General features: G+C 69.9%; 3 protein-coding genes across 4 annotated transcripts in view; 2 read left to right on the top strand and 1 right to left on the bottom strand.

The window, feature by feature from the left end:
• The window catches only part of RARRES2 (retinoic acid receptor responder 2), a 107,589-nt gene that overhangs the window by 10,874 nt on the left and 80,763 nt on the right, over window positions 1-15,952 (top strand). The window contains exon 5 of one of the 2 annotated variants that reach the window (XM_056485990.1): window positions 9,143-9,154. The exons of the other annotated variant lie outside the window; for it this stretch is intronic. The gene's annotated coding sequence lies outside the window, so the exon portion shown is untranslated. Of the gene's footprint in view, window positions 1-9,142; window positions 9,155-15,952 lie in introns of those variants that run through there. 2 annotated transcript variants of the gene reach the window in all.
• Window positions 1-15,952, bottom strand: part of AOC1 (amine oxidase copper containing 1) — a 71,813-nt gene that overhangs the window by 35,471 nt on the left and 20,390 nt on the right. The window lies entirely within an intron of this gene.
• Window positions 1,504-15,952, top strand: part of LOC130248854 (SCO-spondin-like) — a 38,193-nt gene continuing 23,744 nt past the window's right edge. Inside the window, 25 exon segments of the mRNA XM_056482879.1 lie at window positions 1,504-1,640; window positions 2,339-2,536; window positions 2,971-3,053; window positions 3,930-4,285; window positions 4,782-4,887; window positions 4,999-5,157; window positions 5,944-6,029; window positions 6,100-6,216; window positions 6,809-7,040; window positions 7,111-7,351; window positions 7,547-7,685; window positions 8,100-8,217; window positions 8,358-8,530; window positions 8,899-9,120; window positions 9,210-9,386; window positions 10,171-10,412; window positions 10,941-11,121; window positions 11,187-11,281; window positions 11,379-11,635; window positions 12,008-12,142; window positions 12,546-12,745; window positions 13,235-13,362; window positions 13,438-13,547; window positions 14,228-14,377; window positions 14,797-14,890. Coding sequence (XP_056338854.1) covers window positions 1,504-1,640; window positions 2,339-2,536; window positions 2,971-3,053; window positions 3,930-4,285; window positions 4,782-4,887; window positions 4,999-5,157; window positions 5,944-6,029; window positions 6,100-6,216; window positions 6,809-7,040; window positions 7,111-7,351; window positions 7,547-7,685; window positions 8,100-8,217; window positions 8,358-8,530; window positions 8,899-9,120; window positions 9,210-9,386; window positions 10,171-10,412; window positions 10,941-11,121; window positions 11,187-11,281; window positions 11,379-11,635; window positions 12,008-12,142; window positions 12,546-12,745; window positions 13,235-13,362; window positions 13,438-13,547; window positions 14,228-14,377; window positions 14,797-14,890 — 4,136 coding nt within the window.

Here is a 15,952-nt window from a genome sequence, read left to right as displayed (position 1 = left end):
GTGTCCGTGGCCCCCGTGTCCCCTCCGTGTCCCCTCCGTGTCACCTCCGTGTCCCCTCCGTGTCACCTCCGTGTCCCCCCTCGTGTCCGCGGCCCCCGTGTCCCCTCCGTGTCCCCTCCGTGTCACCTCCGTGCTCCCCCCGTGTCCGTGGCCCCCGTGTCCCCTCCGTGTCCCCTCCGTGTCCCCTCCGTGTCACCTCCGTGGCCCCCCTCGTTTCCGTGGCCCCCGTGTCACCTCCGTGTCCCCGTGTCCCCCCCCCGTGCCGTACCGGGTGTCCCGTTTGGAGGGGACACGCACACGGACACGGCTGGGTCGGGGACAGGACGAGGGGGGCACGGGGACACAGCCGGGGACATGGGGGGGACACGGGACAGGGACATGGAGGGGACACACCAGGGACATGAGGGGGACACGGGACAGGGACATGGGGGGGACACGGCACAGGGACATGGGGGGACACGGGACAGGGACATGGGGGGACACGGGACAGGGACATGGGGGGGACACAGCCGGGGACATGGCGGGGACACGGGACAGGGACATGGGGGACACGGCACAGGGACATGGCGGGGACACGGGACAGGGACATGGGGGGACACAGCCGGGGACATGGGGGGGACACGGGACAGGGACATGGGGACACTCAGGGAGACATCGGGACAAGGACACGGGGTAGACACGGGGACATGGAGGACACGGGAGGGACATGGGACAGCACAGGAGCGCGCTGTGGGGGACACGGGGCTGGGGGACACGGGAGACGTGAGGGGACAGAGGGCGGGGACGTGGGGACACGGGGAGCGGTACAGGGGACACAGATGGGACACAGGGGACACAGATGGGACACAGGGGACACAGACGGGACACGGAGCACACGGGACACAGACGGGACACAGACGAGACACAGGGGACACAGATGGGACACAGGGGACACAGATGGGACACAAAGGGTCACAGATGGGACACAGGGGACACAGACGGGACACAGACGGGACACAGGGGACACAGATGGGACACAGGGGACACAGATGGGACACACGGGGACACAGATGAGGCATACGGGACACAAGGGACACAGACGGGACACAGATGGGACACACGGGGACACAGATGAGGCATACGGGACACAAGGGACACAGGGGACACAGATGGAGCACACGGGACACAGGGGACACAGGGGACAGGGGGGGTTGAGCGTGACCAGGACCCGTGTCCTGCCACATCCGTGTCCCCGTGGGAATCCCGGATGTCCCGGGCCGTTACCTTCTCCCGGGAAACGGGAGATGTCACCCTGCTGTCACCAAGGTGCCAGCTGTGCCCAATCGGTGCCACCGCAGCTGGTGGCACTTCTGGGGACTCCCCATAAATGGCGGCGGCGCTCGGCAGTGCCAGCGCTGGGGCTGGTGAGTGGCACAGGGGTGGTGGCACCGGGGGTGGCCGCAGGGACACGCTGTGACACTGGGGTGACCCGGATCCACTTCTCCAGGAGAACCGGGACCCGCCATGGCCCGGCCGGGGGGCACCGGGGGGGCCGTGGCCACCGCGGAGCTGCGGGTGACACCGCGGGTGACACCGCGGGTGACACCGTGGGTGACACTGTGGGCGACACTGTGGGTGACAGCCGTGGGCGCGGCCACAGGGTGAGGAGCTGGGAGTGGGGAATGGGAACTGGGAATGGGGAATGGGGAATGGGGAATGGGGATGGGTGTGGGGACGGGAAATGGGAACTGGGAATGGGAGTGGGGATGGGAAATGGGAACTGGGAACTGGTAATGGGGAATGGGAAATGGGACCTGGGAACTGGTAATGGACGTGGGAGCTGGGAATGGGAAATGGGGACAGGGAATGGGAATGAGAATGGAAATGGGAACTGGGAATGGGGAATGGGAATGGGAATGGGGAAAGGAAATGGGTGTGGGGACTGGGAGTGGAGAATGGGAAATGGAATGGGTGTGGGGGCTGGGAAAGAGAACTGGGAACTGTGGGTGTGAAATGGGGACCAGTGATTGGAACTGGGTGGTGGGAGTGGGGTGGGTGATGGGCTGGGATTGTGCTGGGCGCTGGTGGATCCCAGATGGATCCCAGTGTACCCCAGTGTGTCCCAGTGCACCCCAGTAGATCCCAGTGTGTCCCAGTGTACCTCAGTGTGTCCCAGTGGATCCCAGTGTACCCCAGTGTGTCCCAGCATGTCCCAGTACACCCCAGTATATCCCAGCGTCCCCCAGTGTGTCCCAGTGAATCCCAGTATGTCCCAGTGCACACCAGTGTGTCCCAGTGTCCCCCAGCGTCCCCCAGTGTGTCCCAGTACACCCAGTACACCCAGTGCCCCGTGCCGCAGGCGCTGGTGCGCGCGGCCGGTGCTGGTGACGGAGCAGTGGGAGGTGACCCCGCGGCGCGAGGCGGCCGTGCCGTGTCCCAGTTTGTACCAGTACAGCCTGGCCGGGTGGCGCCTGGACCGGGAGCGCACGCGCCGGGAGCGCGGGGACGGGGACAGCGGGGACGGGGACAGACACACCCCCCTGTGCTACATCTACCGGTGAGCGGGGACACCGGGACACCGGGGGATGCTGGGGGACATTGGGGTGACACTGGGGTGACCCCGGGTGACACTGCGTGATGCTGGATGACACTGGGTGATACTGGGGTGACACGGGGTGACACTGGGGTGACCCCGAGTGACACGGGGTGACATGGGGTGACACTGGGGTGACCCCGGGTGACACTGCGTGATGCTGGATGACACTGGGTGATACTGGGGTGACACGGGGTGACACTGGGGTGACCCCGAGTGACACGGGGTGACATGGGGTGACACTGGGGTGACACTGGGGTGACACCGGATGATGCTGGATGACACTGGGTGAGACTGGGTGATACTGGGTGACACTGGGGTGACACTGGGTGACACTGAGTGACACTGGGTGACACCAAGTGACACCGGGTGACCCCGGGTGACCGGGCCGTCCGCAGCCCCCCCGAGCTGCAGCCCGTGACCCGGAACCGCACGGAGCGCGGCTGCTGCCCCGGCTGGAGCGGCCCCCGCTGCACTGAGGGTGAGGGGACACGGGGGCGGCACCCGGGACGTCCCCAGAGTGACATCGGCTGGGAGCTGGGGCGGGGCTGGGATGGGAACGGGGCTGGGATGGGAACTGGGATGGGAACTGGGATGGGGATAACAGTGGGAACTGGGATGGGAACTGGGATGGGAACTGGGAAATGGGATCTGGGATGGGAACTGGGATGGGATTGGATCAGGGATGGGAACTGGGATGGGAACTGGGATGGGAACTGGGATGGGAACTGGGATCTGGGATGGGAACTGGGATGGGATCTGGGATGGGATCTGGGATGGGAACTGGGATGGGAACTGGGATGGGAACTGGGATGTGGGATGGGAACTGGGATGGGAACTGGGATCTGGGATGGAACTGGGATTGGATCTGGGATTGGATGGGATGGGAACTGGGATGGGATTTGGGATCTGGGATGGGATTTGGGATGGGAACTGGGATGGGATCTGGGAGCTGGGATGGGAGCTGGGAGCTAGCACAGGTGCTGGACACGTTCTGGGATCTGGTTTGGGATCTGGTTTGGGAGCTGGGATGGAATCTAGGATGGGATCTAGGATGGGAACTAGGATCTGGGATGGGATCTGGGAGCTGGGATGGGATTTGGGATGGATACTGGGTCTAGGATGAGGTTTGGGATGGGAGCTGGGAGCTGGCACAAGTGCTGGACACGTTCTGGGATCTGGGATGGGATCTGGGATCTGGGATCTGGGATGGGGTCTGGGATGGAGCTGGGAACTGGGATGAGTGCCATTCCCACCCCGTCACTGCCGGTGTGACACCCTCCCTGTGCCACCCCCCGGGTGCCAGGACGGGTCACTGATTGTCACCCCTCGGTGCCACCCCCGCCCCGCCCCGCAGGTCCCGGCTCCCTGGGCCGCTGCTTCAGCTCCTGGCAGTGCCAGGACGGCGCCGGGAGCCGCAACCGCAGCGCCATGAGCCGCGCCGAGTGCTGCCGGCAGCCCTGGGGGCACAGCTGGCACCGCGGGGACACCGGGGGCACGGCGGGGCCCTGCCTGCACTGCACCAGCCTCCCCCTGGCCGGGGACGGGGGGTCCCCCCACCGCAGCCCCCCGGCCACGTGCCAGGCCTGGGCGGGGTCGCGGTTCCGAACCTTCGACGGGCGGCACTTCGGCTTCGGGGGCTCCTGCCGCTACAGCCTGGCCGGCGCCACCGACGGCTCCTGGGAGGTCACCGTCGGCCTGGGACACCCCCGGGTACGGCCAGGGGCGGGGGGCGCGGGGGGCACCGACTGCCACACCTGGGACACGGGGGGACACTCAGAGTGACCCCTGGGACACGGGGGGACACTGACTGTCACAGCTGGGACACGGGGGGCACTCAGAGTGACCCCTGGGACACGGGGGACACTCAGAGTCACAGCTGGGACACGGGGGGACACTCAGAGTGACCCCTGGGACACGGGGGGGACACTGACTGCCACAGCTGGGACACGGGGGGACACTCAGAGTAACAGCTGGGACACGGGTGGACACTCAGAGTGACCCCTGGGACACGGGGGGGACACTGACTGTCACAGCTGGGACACAGGGGGACAGGGTGGGTCATTGGGGAGCCAGGATGGGACCCGGGATGGGGTTTGGGATGGGACTGGGGTGGCACAGCCACGGGTCCATCCCTGGTGACTGTGACACACCTGAGTGTCCCCGTGCCCGTGACACACCTGAGTGTCCCCGTGCCCCCCCGCCGCAGGTGAGGCTGCACATGACCTTCGGGACGGACACGGTGGCGGCCGAGGGACAGAACGTGTCGGTGAACGGGGCCGCGGTGCCGCGGGGCCGCCCCTACCTGCACAAAGGTGAGGTCCCCGAGCCCCCCGGGCGGGGCTGAGCCCGCAGCGACACCGGGAGGGACACGGGGATCCATCAACGTCACCCTGTGCTCATCCTGTCCCCCTCCCCTCGCGCAGGGCTCGGTGTCACCTGGCCAGGTGACTGGGTGGCCGTGGCCAGCAGCCTGGGCGTGCGGGTGGCCTGGGACGGGCACCTGGCGGTGACAGTGACAGCGGAGCCGGAGCTGCGCGGCGCCACCTGGGGGCTCTGCGGCACCTACACCGAGGACCCTGCGGGTGAGTGCCACCCGCCCGGTGCCACCCGCCCGGTGCCACCCGCCCGGTGCCACCCGCCCAGTGCCACCCGCCCAGTGCCCCCCGCCCAGTGCCACCCGCCCAGTGCCACCCGCCCAGTGCCACCCTCCCAGTGCCACCCGCCCAGAGCCACCCGCCCGGTGCCACCCTCCCAGTGCCACCCGCCCAGTGCCACCCGCCCGGTGCCACCCGCCCGGTGCCACCCGCCCAGTGCCCCCCGCCCAGTGCCACCCGCCCGGTGCCACCCGCCCGGTGCCACCCTCCCAGTGCCACCCGCCCAGTGCCACCCGCCCGGTGCCACCCGCCCGGTGCCACCCGCCCAGTGCCACCCGCTGGGCACCTGGGGGACAGGGACACCCCCATGTCCCCACCCTGCCCGGGGACAGTGACACCCCCATGTCCCCACCCTGTCTGGGGGGACAGTGACACCCCCATGTCCCCTCCCTGGGGGAAAGTGACACCCCCATGTCCCCACCTTACCTGGGGGACAGTGACACCCCCATGTCCCCACCCTGTCTGGGGACAGTGACACCCCCATGTCCCCACCTTACCTGGGGGACAGGGACACCCCCATGTCCCCTCCCTGGAGGGACAGTGACACCCCCATGTCCCCTCCCTGGGGGGACAGTGACACCCCCATGTCCCCACCTTACCTGGGGGACAGTGACACCCCCATGTCCCCACCTTGTCTGGAGGGACAGTGACACCCCCATGTCCCGACCCTCCCTGGGGGACAGTGACACCCCCATGTCCCCGCCCTGTCCCCAGATGACTTCATGCTCCCCGACGGGGACATCGCCGCCATCGCCGCCGCCTTTGGCAACGCCTGGAAGGTGCCGGGGGCCGGCGCAGAGGTACCTGGGGGGCCAGGGTGACCCCCGCGCCCTTTGGGGGTCCCCCCGCGCTGAGGGACCCCCGGCTCAGCCCCCGTGCAGGGACGCGCCGCAGGGCGGCCCCGGCTGCGGCCCGGGTGAGGCGACAGCGGCGGTGGCCACGTGCGGGCGGCTGCTGGCCCAGCCCTTCCGGCAGTGCCACGGCGAGGTCAGGGGGCCCCGGGGGGCTCGGGGGGTCCCGGGGGGTCCGGGGGTGTCCTGGGGGATCCATGTGGCCCCAGTCCTGGGAATTCCGGGGGATCCCCGAGTTGTTCTGGGAAGTTTTGGGGGATCCCAGGGACTTCTGGGGTAGGTTTGGGAGGGTCCCAGGGGATTCCCAGGGGACTCTTGGAACTTCCTGTGGGGTTCTGGAAGATTCCAGGGGGTCAAGGGGGTCCTGGGGTGTCCTGAGGGTCCCAGCGGACGCTGGGAGGTTTTGGAAGGTCTGGGAAATTCCAGGGGGGTTTTGGGCATCTGGAGGGAGGTCCTGGGGTGTTCTGGGGGTCCTGGGGTGTTCTGGGGGTCCTGGGGTGTTCTGGGGGTCCGGGGTGTCCTGGGATGTTCTGGGATGTTCTGGGGTGTTCTGGGGTGTTCTGGGGGTCCTGGGGTGTTCTGGGGGTCCGGGGTGTCCTGGGATGTTTCTGGGGTGTTCTGGGGTGTTCTGGGGGTCCTGGGGTGTTCTGGGGTGTTCTGGGATGTTCTGGGGTGTTCTGGGGTGTTCTGGGGGGGTCTTGGAGGATTCTCATCGCTGTCCCCCCCAGGTGGACCCCAGCGGGTTCTACGCAGCGTGTGTGGCGCTGCTGTGCGGGGACGGGACCCCAGTGTCACCCCCCGGTCCCCTGTCACCCCCCGTGTCCCCCCCCGGCCCCCTGTCACCCCCCGTGCCGCCCCCCGGCCCCCCGCCCCCCGCCGCCTGCGACACTTTCGCCGCCTATTCCCGGGAGTGCTCCCGCCGCCAGCTCCACGTCCCCTGGCGCCGCCCCGGCTTCTGCGGTAGGAATTCGGGGGGTCCCCTCCCGTCCCCGCGCTGTCCCCGGTGCCACCGCGGTGTCCCCTCCCGCAGAGCGCCGCTGTGAGCCGGGGCAGCGCTTCTCGGACTGCGTGTCGCTGTGCCCGGTCACCTGCGCCACCGCGGGCGGCGCCGAGCGCGACTCGTGTCACCGCCAGTGCCACGGCGGCTGCGAGTGCGGCCCGGGGCTGGCCCGCGACGGGCCCCGCTGCGTCCCCCCCGCCGCCTGCCCCTGCCACCACCGGCGGCAGCGCTACGAGCCCGGCCAGAGCATCCGCCAGCGCTGCAACCGCTGGTGGGCGCCACCCCCGTCCTGCTGTCCCCTCACCCCGGGGTCCTGGAGCGTGTCCCGCTTCAGCTTCCCTGGGACGTGTCCCCCCATGATCGCAGTGTCCCCTGCGGCGTGTCCCCCCGCGGTGTCCCCCCGGTGTCACCCCGGTGTCCCCTGCAGCGTCCCTCTCCCCCCTGACCGTGTCCCCGCTGTCCCCAGCACGTGCGAGGGCGGCCGCTGGCGCTGTGACCAGCAGCGCTGCCCGGCCGAGTGCGCCGTGCTCGGGGGGCGTCACTTTGTCACCTTCGACCGCCGCCGCTTCTCGCTGCCGGCCCCGTGCGCGCACACCCTGGTGGAGGTGAGGGGACACGGGGACACGGGGACAGGGGGACACGGGGACACGGGGACACGGGGGACACGGGGACACGGGGGACAGGGGGGACACGGGCATACGGGGGACATGGGGACAGGGGGTACAGGGGGACACGGGGACGGGGGGACAGGGGACACTGGGGGGACACTGGACTCGGGACACGGGGACACGGGTGACACGGGGGACAGGGGGTACAGGGGGACACGGAGACACGGGGGACACTGGGGACACGGGGGACACGGGCATACGGGGGACACGGGGACGGGGGGACAGGGGGGACACGGGGGACACGGGGGATACGGGGGACACGGGACACGGGGGACATCGCGGGGTGGCCGCAGCGGTGGCCGGGGGGGTGGCCGGGGTGACAGGGCGGTGTCACCGTGTCTCTGTCCCCAGGACTTCGTGGCGGGCCGGCTGCTGGTCACAGCCGAGCACGAGCCCTGCGCGTCCCCGGGCTGTCCCCGCAGCGTCACTGTCACCACCGGCCGCACCACGGCCCGGCTGCACGGCACAGGTGACACACCTGGCGGGGCCGGGTCACCCCCCGGGCTTGTGGCAGCGCAGGGGCTCGTCGCTGTGCCCATCCCCCTTGTCCCCACGGCCGTGGGTGACGCCCCGGTGGCCACCCCACGGTGCCGCTGCTGTCGCCCCCAGGGGAGGTGACGGTGGCCGGGCGGGAGGTGACGCTGCCCTTCTCCGGGGCCGAGCTGAGCGTCCGCCGCGCGTCCTCGGCCTTCCTGCACCTGCAGCTGCCCGACGCCCACCTGCTCTGGGGGCTGGGGACCCCCGACATCTTCATCACCCTGCAGCCCGCCATGGCCGGCACGGTGAGCGGGACCCCGGGACCCCCGGGAGCCGCGGGAGCCGCGGGGTGTCCCAGCGGGATGGGGGTCCCGTGGGATAGGGTGGGGTGGAGGTCCCGGTGGGATCAGGTCCCGGTGGGATGGGGGTCCCGGTGGGATCGGGGTCCCGGTGGGATGGGGGTCTCGGTGGGATCAGGTCCTGGTGGGATCGGGGTCCCGGTGGGATGGGGTCCCGGCGGGATGGGGGTCCCGGTGGGATGGGGTCCCGGTGGGATGGGGGTCCCGTGGGGTGGCGGTCCCGGTGGGATCGGGGTCCCGGTGGGATGGGGGTCCCGGCGGGATGGGGTCCCGGTGGGATCCGGCTGTGCGGGGCTCCGCCCTGCTCCGGCCAGGTGCGGGGTCTCTGCGGGACGTTTAACGGGGACCAGCGCGACGAGTTCACGACTCCGGCGGGGGACGTGGAGCCGGGAGTCGCCGCCTTCGCCAACGCGTTCCGCGCGGCCGGAGCGTGCCCCGCGCTCGGCCCCGCCATCCCCGAGCCCTGCGCCGCCTTCCCCGGGCTCCGGGAGCGCGCAGAGGCCGCCTGCGCCCCGCTGCTGGCGCCGCCCTTCCAGGTGAGGCCCCGCGCGGCGGCAGCGGGGACCGGCGGCACGGCCGCCACAATGTCCCCTGTCCCCTGTCCCCTGTCCCCTGCCCGGCACAGCCGTGTCACCGCGCCGTGGACCCGGAGCCGTTCCTGGAGCTGTGCCGCCGGGCCGTGTGCTCCTGCCCCGAGCAGCCGCCGGAGCGCTGCCGCTGCCCCGCCCTGGGCGCCTACGGGCGGGAGTGCGCCCGGGAGGGAACCGAGCTGGACTGGAGGAACCGGAGCCTCTGCGGTGCGGCGGGACGGCGGGAGGGCGGGAGAGGGGGAGAGGGGGATATTGGGATAATGGGGTAATGGGATATTGGGGTAATGGGATATTGGGATATTGGGGTATTGGGATAATGGGATATTGGGGTAATGGGATATTGGGATAATGGGATATTGGGGTAATGCGATATTGGGATATTGGGGTATTGGGATATTGGGATATTGAGATAATGGGATGGGATAATGGGATATTGGGATAATGGGATAATGGGGTGGGAGAATGGGGTGAGATATTGGGATGGGATATTGGGATATTGGGATATTGGGATAATGGGATGAGATAATGGGATAATGGGATGGGAGAATGGGATATTGGGATACTGGGATATTGGGATATTGGGATGGGAGAATGGGATGGGATAATGGGATATTGGGATAATGGGATAATGGGGTGGGATAATGAGATGGGATGGGGATGGGATCAATGGGATCAGTGGGATCGATGGGATCAATGGGATCGATGGGATTGATGTGATCAATGGGATGGGATAATGGGATGGGATCATGGGATCAATGGAATTGATGGGATCAATGGGATCAATAGGATGGACGGACCATGTGTTGGGATCCATGGGATGGGATGGGATGGGATCAGTGGGATGGGTCCATGGGATGGGATGGGATGGGATGGGATGGGATGGGATGGGATGGGATGGGATGGGATGGGATGGGATGGGATGGGATGGGACAATGGGATGGGATGGGATCCATGGGATGGGGCGCTGACTCTGCCCCCCCCCGTCCCGCAGACGAGCCGTGCCCCGGGGGGCAGCAGTACCGGGACTGCGGGGGTCCGTGCGGCCGCTCCTGCTCGCAGCCCCCCGACGGCACCGACTGTCCCCCCCCGGACACGCTCTGCGTCCCCGGCTGCCGCTGCCCCCCGGGGCTGCTGCTGGCGCAGGGGGGGCAGTGCGTGCCCCCCGCCGCCTGCCCGTGTCCCCGCGGCCGCCGCCTGTTCCCGCCCGGCGCGCGCGTCCGCCGCGGCTGCCAGGCCTGGTGGGTCCCGGGGGGATCGGGGGGTCCCGGGGGGATCGGGGGGCGGGAGGGACACCCACAGCACGGGGGTCACCCGTGCAGAATGCGGCGGTGACGGTGACACGTGATGAAAACCCCCCCGGCCCGGTGTGACACCCCGCGGGACGGGGGGGCTTTCGTCCCGTGTCCCACCGTGGGGGCAGCAGCGGGACCCGGCACCCCCGGGGGTCTGGGGGGGCCTGGGGGGGTCTGGGGGGGTCTGGGGGGGTGTGGGTTCCTGGGGATGGGGGTGCAGGGGGGTCGCTGGGAGGTGAGAATGGGGGTGCAGGGGGGTCGCTGGGGGGGCTCAGCGGGATTTGGGGGGATGAGGGGTGGGGATGGGACATGGGGACCTCGGAATGGGGGTCTCAGCAGAATGGGGGGCCGGGGGACCCCGATGAGGGGGCTCGGAGGGTGCTGGGGCTGGGGGGGTTCGGTGGAATTTGGGTTCTGGAGATGGGGGCGGGGGGTCCCCGCCGAGGGGGTCTCAGCCGGCCGGGGGTCCCGCAGCGTGTGCGCAGGGGGGTCGTGGCGCTGCGCCCCCGGCCCGTGTCCCCCCGGCCCGCGCTGTCCCCCGGGGCTGCTGCACGCTCCCGGCTCCTGCCTGCGCCGCTGCGACCCCGCCGAGCCCTCGGGCACCTGCGGCGGCCCCGCCGACGGCTGCGTGTGTCCCCCCGGGACGCTCTTCCTGGTGGGTGACACCCCCGGGGGTGGGTGGGGGTCCCCCCGAGCCCCCCTCACCGCGGTGCGCTGCAGGGCGGGCGCTGCGTGTCGCCGGACGAGTGTCCCTGTCACCACGGCGGGCGGCTGTACCCGCCCAACGCCACCATCGCCCGCGACTGCAACACCTGGTGGGACCCGCGGACCCCCCGGGACGCCCCCAGACCCCTGCCGGCCCCTCGGGGACCCCCCGCCAGCCCCGCGGTGGCACCGAGCCTGTCCCCGCAGCGTGTGCCGGGGACAGCGGTGGCACTGCGGGCGCGAGGAGTGCGCGGGGACCTGCGTGGCCACGGGGGACCCGCACTATGTCACCTTCGACGGCCGCGCCTTCACCTTCGCGGGGGACTGCGAGTACCTGCTGGCGCGCGAGGCCAGCGGGCTCTTCGCTGTCACCGCCGAGAACGTCCCCTGCGGGGCCAGCGGCGTCACCTGCACCAAGTCCGTGCTGGTGGCCATGGGCGACACCGTGGTGCACATGCTGCGGGGTGAGGGGACTGGGGGACACTGGGGACATGGGGACATGGGGAGATGGGGGACATTGGGGACATGGGGGACATTGGGGACATGGGGGACACCTTGCTGCGGGGTGAGGGGGACATGCAGAGCGCACGGGGACACGTGGGCGTCACCCACGGTGACATCGTGCTCGGGGCTGCAGGGGGTGGGGACCCGAGGGGACACGGGGGACACACGGAAGGTCACGGGGGGACACAGAGGGGGCCGGGGAAGTGGCGGGGTGACCCACAGTGACACCCCAGCCCCGTGGCGGCAGGGTGGGGTGTGGGGAGGGGAGCATGAGGGGACACGGGGGGACGTGGGGGGGACACGCGGGGGTGACCCTCGGTGCCGCCCCGCAGGGCGGGAGGTGACAGTGAACGGGGTGGCCGTGAGACCCCCCAAGGTGTTCGGGGGGTCGGGGCTGGCGCTGCAGCGCGCGGGGCTCTTCCTGCTGCTCCTCACGCGCCTGGGGGTGGCCGTGCTGTGGGACGGAGGTGAGACCGGGGGACACGGGGGGACACGGGGGGACACGGGGGGACATGGGGGACACGGGGGGTGGCCGTGCTGTGGGACGGAGGTGAGACCGGGGGACACGGGGGGACACGGGGGGACACGGGGGGACATGGGGGACACGGGGGGTGGCCGTGCTGTGGGACGGAGGTGAGACCGGGGGACACGGGGACACGGGGGACACGGGGACACGGGGGACACGGGGGGTGGCCGTGCTGTGGGACGGAGGTGAGACCGGGGGACACGGGGGGCACGGGGGGACTCGGGGCCGAGTGACATCCTGGGTGGGGTCCCCAATACTGAGGGGCTATCGGGGGGTCCCTGGGGGTGGTGGTGCCGTGGCGGTGTCACCGTGCCGGGTCCCGGGTGGACCCGCCGTGCCCGCAGGGACCCGCGTGTACGTGCGCGTGTCCCCGCGGCTGCGCGGGCGCCTGGCCGGGCTCTGCGGCAACTTCGACGGCGACGCCGAGAACGATTTTGGGAGCCGGGACGGGGCCCTCGAGGCCACCCCCGAGATCTTCGGGGACTCGTGGCGCCTCAGCCCGCTCTGCCCCGAGGCCGACGGGCACCGGCCGCACCCCTGCGAGGTGCGGGGACACGGGGGGACACGGGGGGACACTGGGGGGACACGGGGAGGATTGTCAGGGGCACACGGGAACTGGGGGGGGACACGGGGGGCCGGCAGGGGGACACCGGGGACAGACGGGGTGGCACACGAGCTGGCAGGGGACACCGGGAGCTGGCAGGGGGACACCGGAGGACACGAGTGTCAGCGGGGGACACTGTGGGTACCAAAGCAGGGGAGGAGAAGGCGGCGGAGCTGAGATTCTCCTGAGGTCCCATCCCTGCACTCGGGGCGCGCTGACCCCCGCGGTTCCCCCATAATTTGCCCTGGGCCAGGACAAGGGGGGGACACGGGGGACAACGAGGACCCGGGCGGGACACAGGGAGTGTCGCCTGGCAGGACAGCCCCGGCTGAGCTGCACAGACCGGACCGGGGGGACACGGGGGGCCGGGGGGTGTCCCGGGGGCGGCGGGGTCTCCCACGGGGGGTCTGACGGGGTGTCCCCCCCCAGGAGAGCCCCCAGCGCTCGGCCTGGGCGCGGGGGCGCTGCGGGGTCCTGCGGCACGAGCTCTTCGCCCCCTGCCACGAGCTGGTGCCGCCCCAGCGCTTCTACGAGTGGTGCCTGTTCGACGCCTGCGGGTGAGTTTGGGGGGCTCGGGGGGTCCCCACGCGGCGGGGGGAGCCCCGGGCCGCGTCCCACGGCGCGTGCCGCAGGTGCGACAGCGGCGGCGACTGCGAGTGCCTGTGCACGGCCCTGGCCGCCTACGCCGAGGAGTGCGGGCGGCGCGGGAGAGCCCTGCGCTGGCGGAGCCAGGGGCTGTGCCGTGAGTCGGGGGGTCCCGGGGGTCTCATCCTGCCGGGGGCTGTGCCGTGAGTCGGGGGGTCCCGGGGGTCTCATCCCACCGGGGGCTGTGCCGTGAGTCGGGGGGTTCCGGGGGTCTCATCCTGCCAGGGGCTGTGCCGTGAGTCGGAGGGGATTGGGGGTCTCATCCTGCCGGGGGCTGTGCCGTGAGTCGGGGGGTCCCGGGGGTCTCATCCCACCGGGGGCTGTGCCGTGAGTCGGGGGGGATTGGGGGTCTCATCCTGCCAGGGGCTGTGCCGTGAGTCGGGGGGGATTGGGGGTCTCATCCCACCGGGGGCTGTGCCGTGAGTCGGGGGGTCCCGGGGGTCTCATCCCACCGGGGGCTGTGCCGTGAGTCGGGGGGGGTTGGGGGACACGGAGGGGTTCCGGGGGTCCAGGGGGCTTTGGGGCACGGGGGGGTTCCGGGGGTCCAGGGCCACAGGGGGTTTTTGGGCAGGGGGGGTCCCGGGGGGGGGCACAGGGGGCTGTGGGGCAGGGGGGGATCCCAGGCCGTGGGGCGAGGGGGTGCAGGAGCCCCCCCATGGGGTTATGGACCGGGCTGTGCCCCCCATGGGGGACACGGGGGGTGTTTGGGGCTGTGGCGTGGGGGGTTCCATCCCCCATGACCCCCCATGACCCCCCATGACCCCCCGATCTCCGCAGCCCTGCAGTGCGAGGGGGGGCAGGAGTACAACCCCTGCGGCCCCCCCTGCCCCCCCACCTGCCGCGACCTCGGCCGGGACCCCCCCGAGCTGTGCGGGGCCCTGGGGTGCCTCGAGGGCTGTTTCTGCCCCCCCGGGAGGGTCCTGCACGGTGAGGGGGGGCGGGGCTGGGCACAGGAGGGGGTTTGGGGGGCTGGGGGGTTTTGGGGGGACAGGAGAGGTTTGGGGGGTTGGGGGGAGGGCTGCGGGGGGCTGAGGGGGTTTGGGAAGCTGGGGGGGCTGGGGGGGCTGGGGGTGTTTGGGGGTGTTTGGGGGGGCTGGGGAGAGGAGGGGTTTGGGGGGCTGGGGGTGTTTGGGGGGGGTTTGGGGGACAGGAAGGGTTTGGGGGTCTGGGGGTGTTTGGGGGGGTTTGGGGGACAGGAAGCGTTTGGGGGGCTGGGGGGGCTGGGGGGGGCTGGGGAGAGGAGGGGTTTGGGGGGCTGGGGGTGTTGGGGGGGTTTGGGGGACAGGAAGGGTTTGGGGGGCTGGGGGGGCTGGGGGGACGCGGCGCCACCCCTGTGTCCCCCCCAGACGGGCTGTGCGTGGACCCCCCCGCCTGCCCCTGTTTCTGGGACGGCTTCGCCTTCCCGGCCGGGACCACCGTGACCCAGGGCTGCAGCAACTGGTGAGGCGCTGGTGCATACTGGTGTGTACTGGTGTGTACTGGTGTGTACTGGGATCACTGGTGTGTTCTGGTGTGTACTGGTGTGTACTGGTGTGTACTGGTGTGTACTGGTGTGTACTGGTCTGTACTGGTGTGTACTGGTCTGTAGCACTGGTGTGTACTGGTGTGTACTGGTGTGTTCTGGTGTGTACTGGTGTGTACTGGTGTGTACTGGTGTGTACTGGTAGCTGTACTGGTGTGTACTGGTGTGTTCTGGTGTGTACTGGTGTGTACTGGTGTGTACTGGTGCGTACTGGTGTGTACTGGTGTGTACTGGTGGATACTGGTGGATACTGGTGTGTTCTGGTGTGTACTGGTGCGTACTGGTGGATACTGGTGTATACTGGTGGATGCTGGTGTGTACTGGTGTGTACTGGTGTGTACTGGTGGATACTGGTGTGTACTGGTGGATACTGGTGCGTACTGGTGTGTACTGGTGTGTACTGGTGGATACTGGTGGATACTGGAGGATACTGGAGGATACTGGGATACCGGCATAGGGCGTGCTGGTGTCCTGGGACAGCGGGGTGTGGGGACACCGGGACAGTGGGACATGGGGACATTGGGACACCGGGACATGGGGACATTGGTGCTCCGGGACACTGGGACACCGGGATATTGGGATTTGGGAATCCTGGGACAGTGGGACACCGTGACACCGGGACACCGGGACACTGACACTGGGACACTGGCACTGGGCAGTGACACTGGGACATGGGGACACTGGCACTGGGACACTGTGACACCGGGACACTGGCACTGGGACACTGGGACATGGGGACACTGGCACTGGGACACAGTGACACCGGGACACTGGCACTGGGACACTGGGACATGGGGACAGTGGGACACAGTGACACCGGGACACTGGCACTGGGGACACTGGGACATGGGGACACTGGCACTGGGACACAGTGACACCGGGACACTGGCACTGGGACACTGGGACATGGGGACAGTGGGACACCGTGACACCGGGACACTGGCACTGGGCAGTGGCACTGGGACATGGGGACACTGGCA

This window comes from Oenanthe melanoleuca, chromosome 2, assembly GCF_029582105.1.
Source record: "Oenanthe melanoleuca isolate GR-GAL-2019-014 chromosome 2, OMel1.0, whole genome shotgun sequence".
Taxonomy (NCBI): domain Eukaryota; kingdom Metazoa; phylum Chordata; class Aves; order Passeriformes; family Muscicapidae; genus Oenanthe; species Oenanthe melanoleuca.
This window is presented reverse-complemented; position numbering and strand designations above follow the sequence as displayed.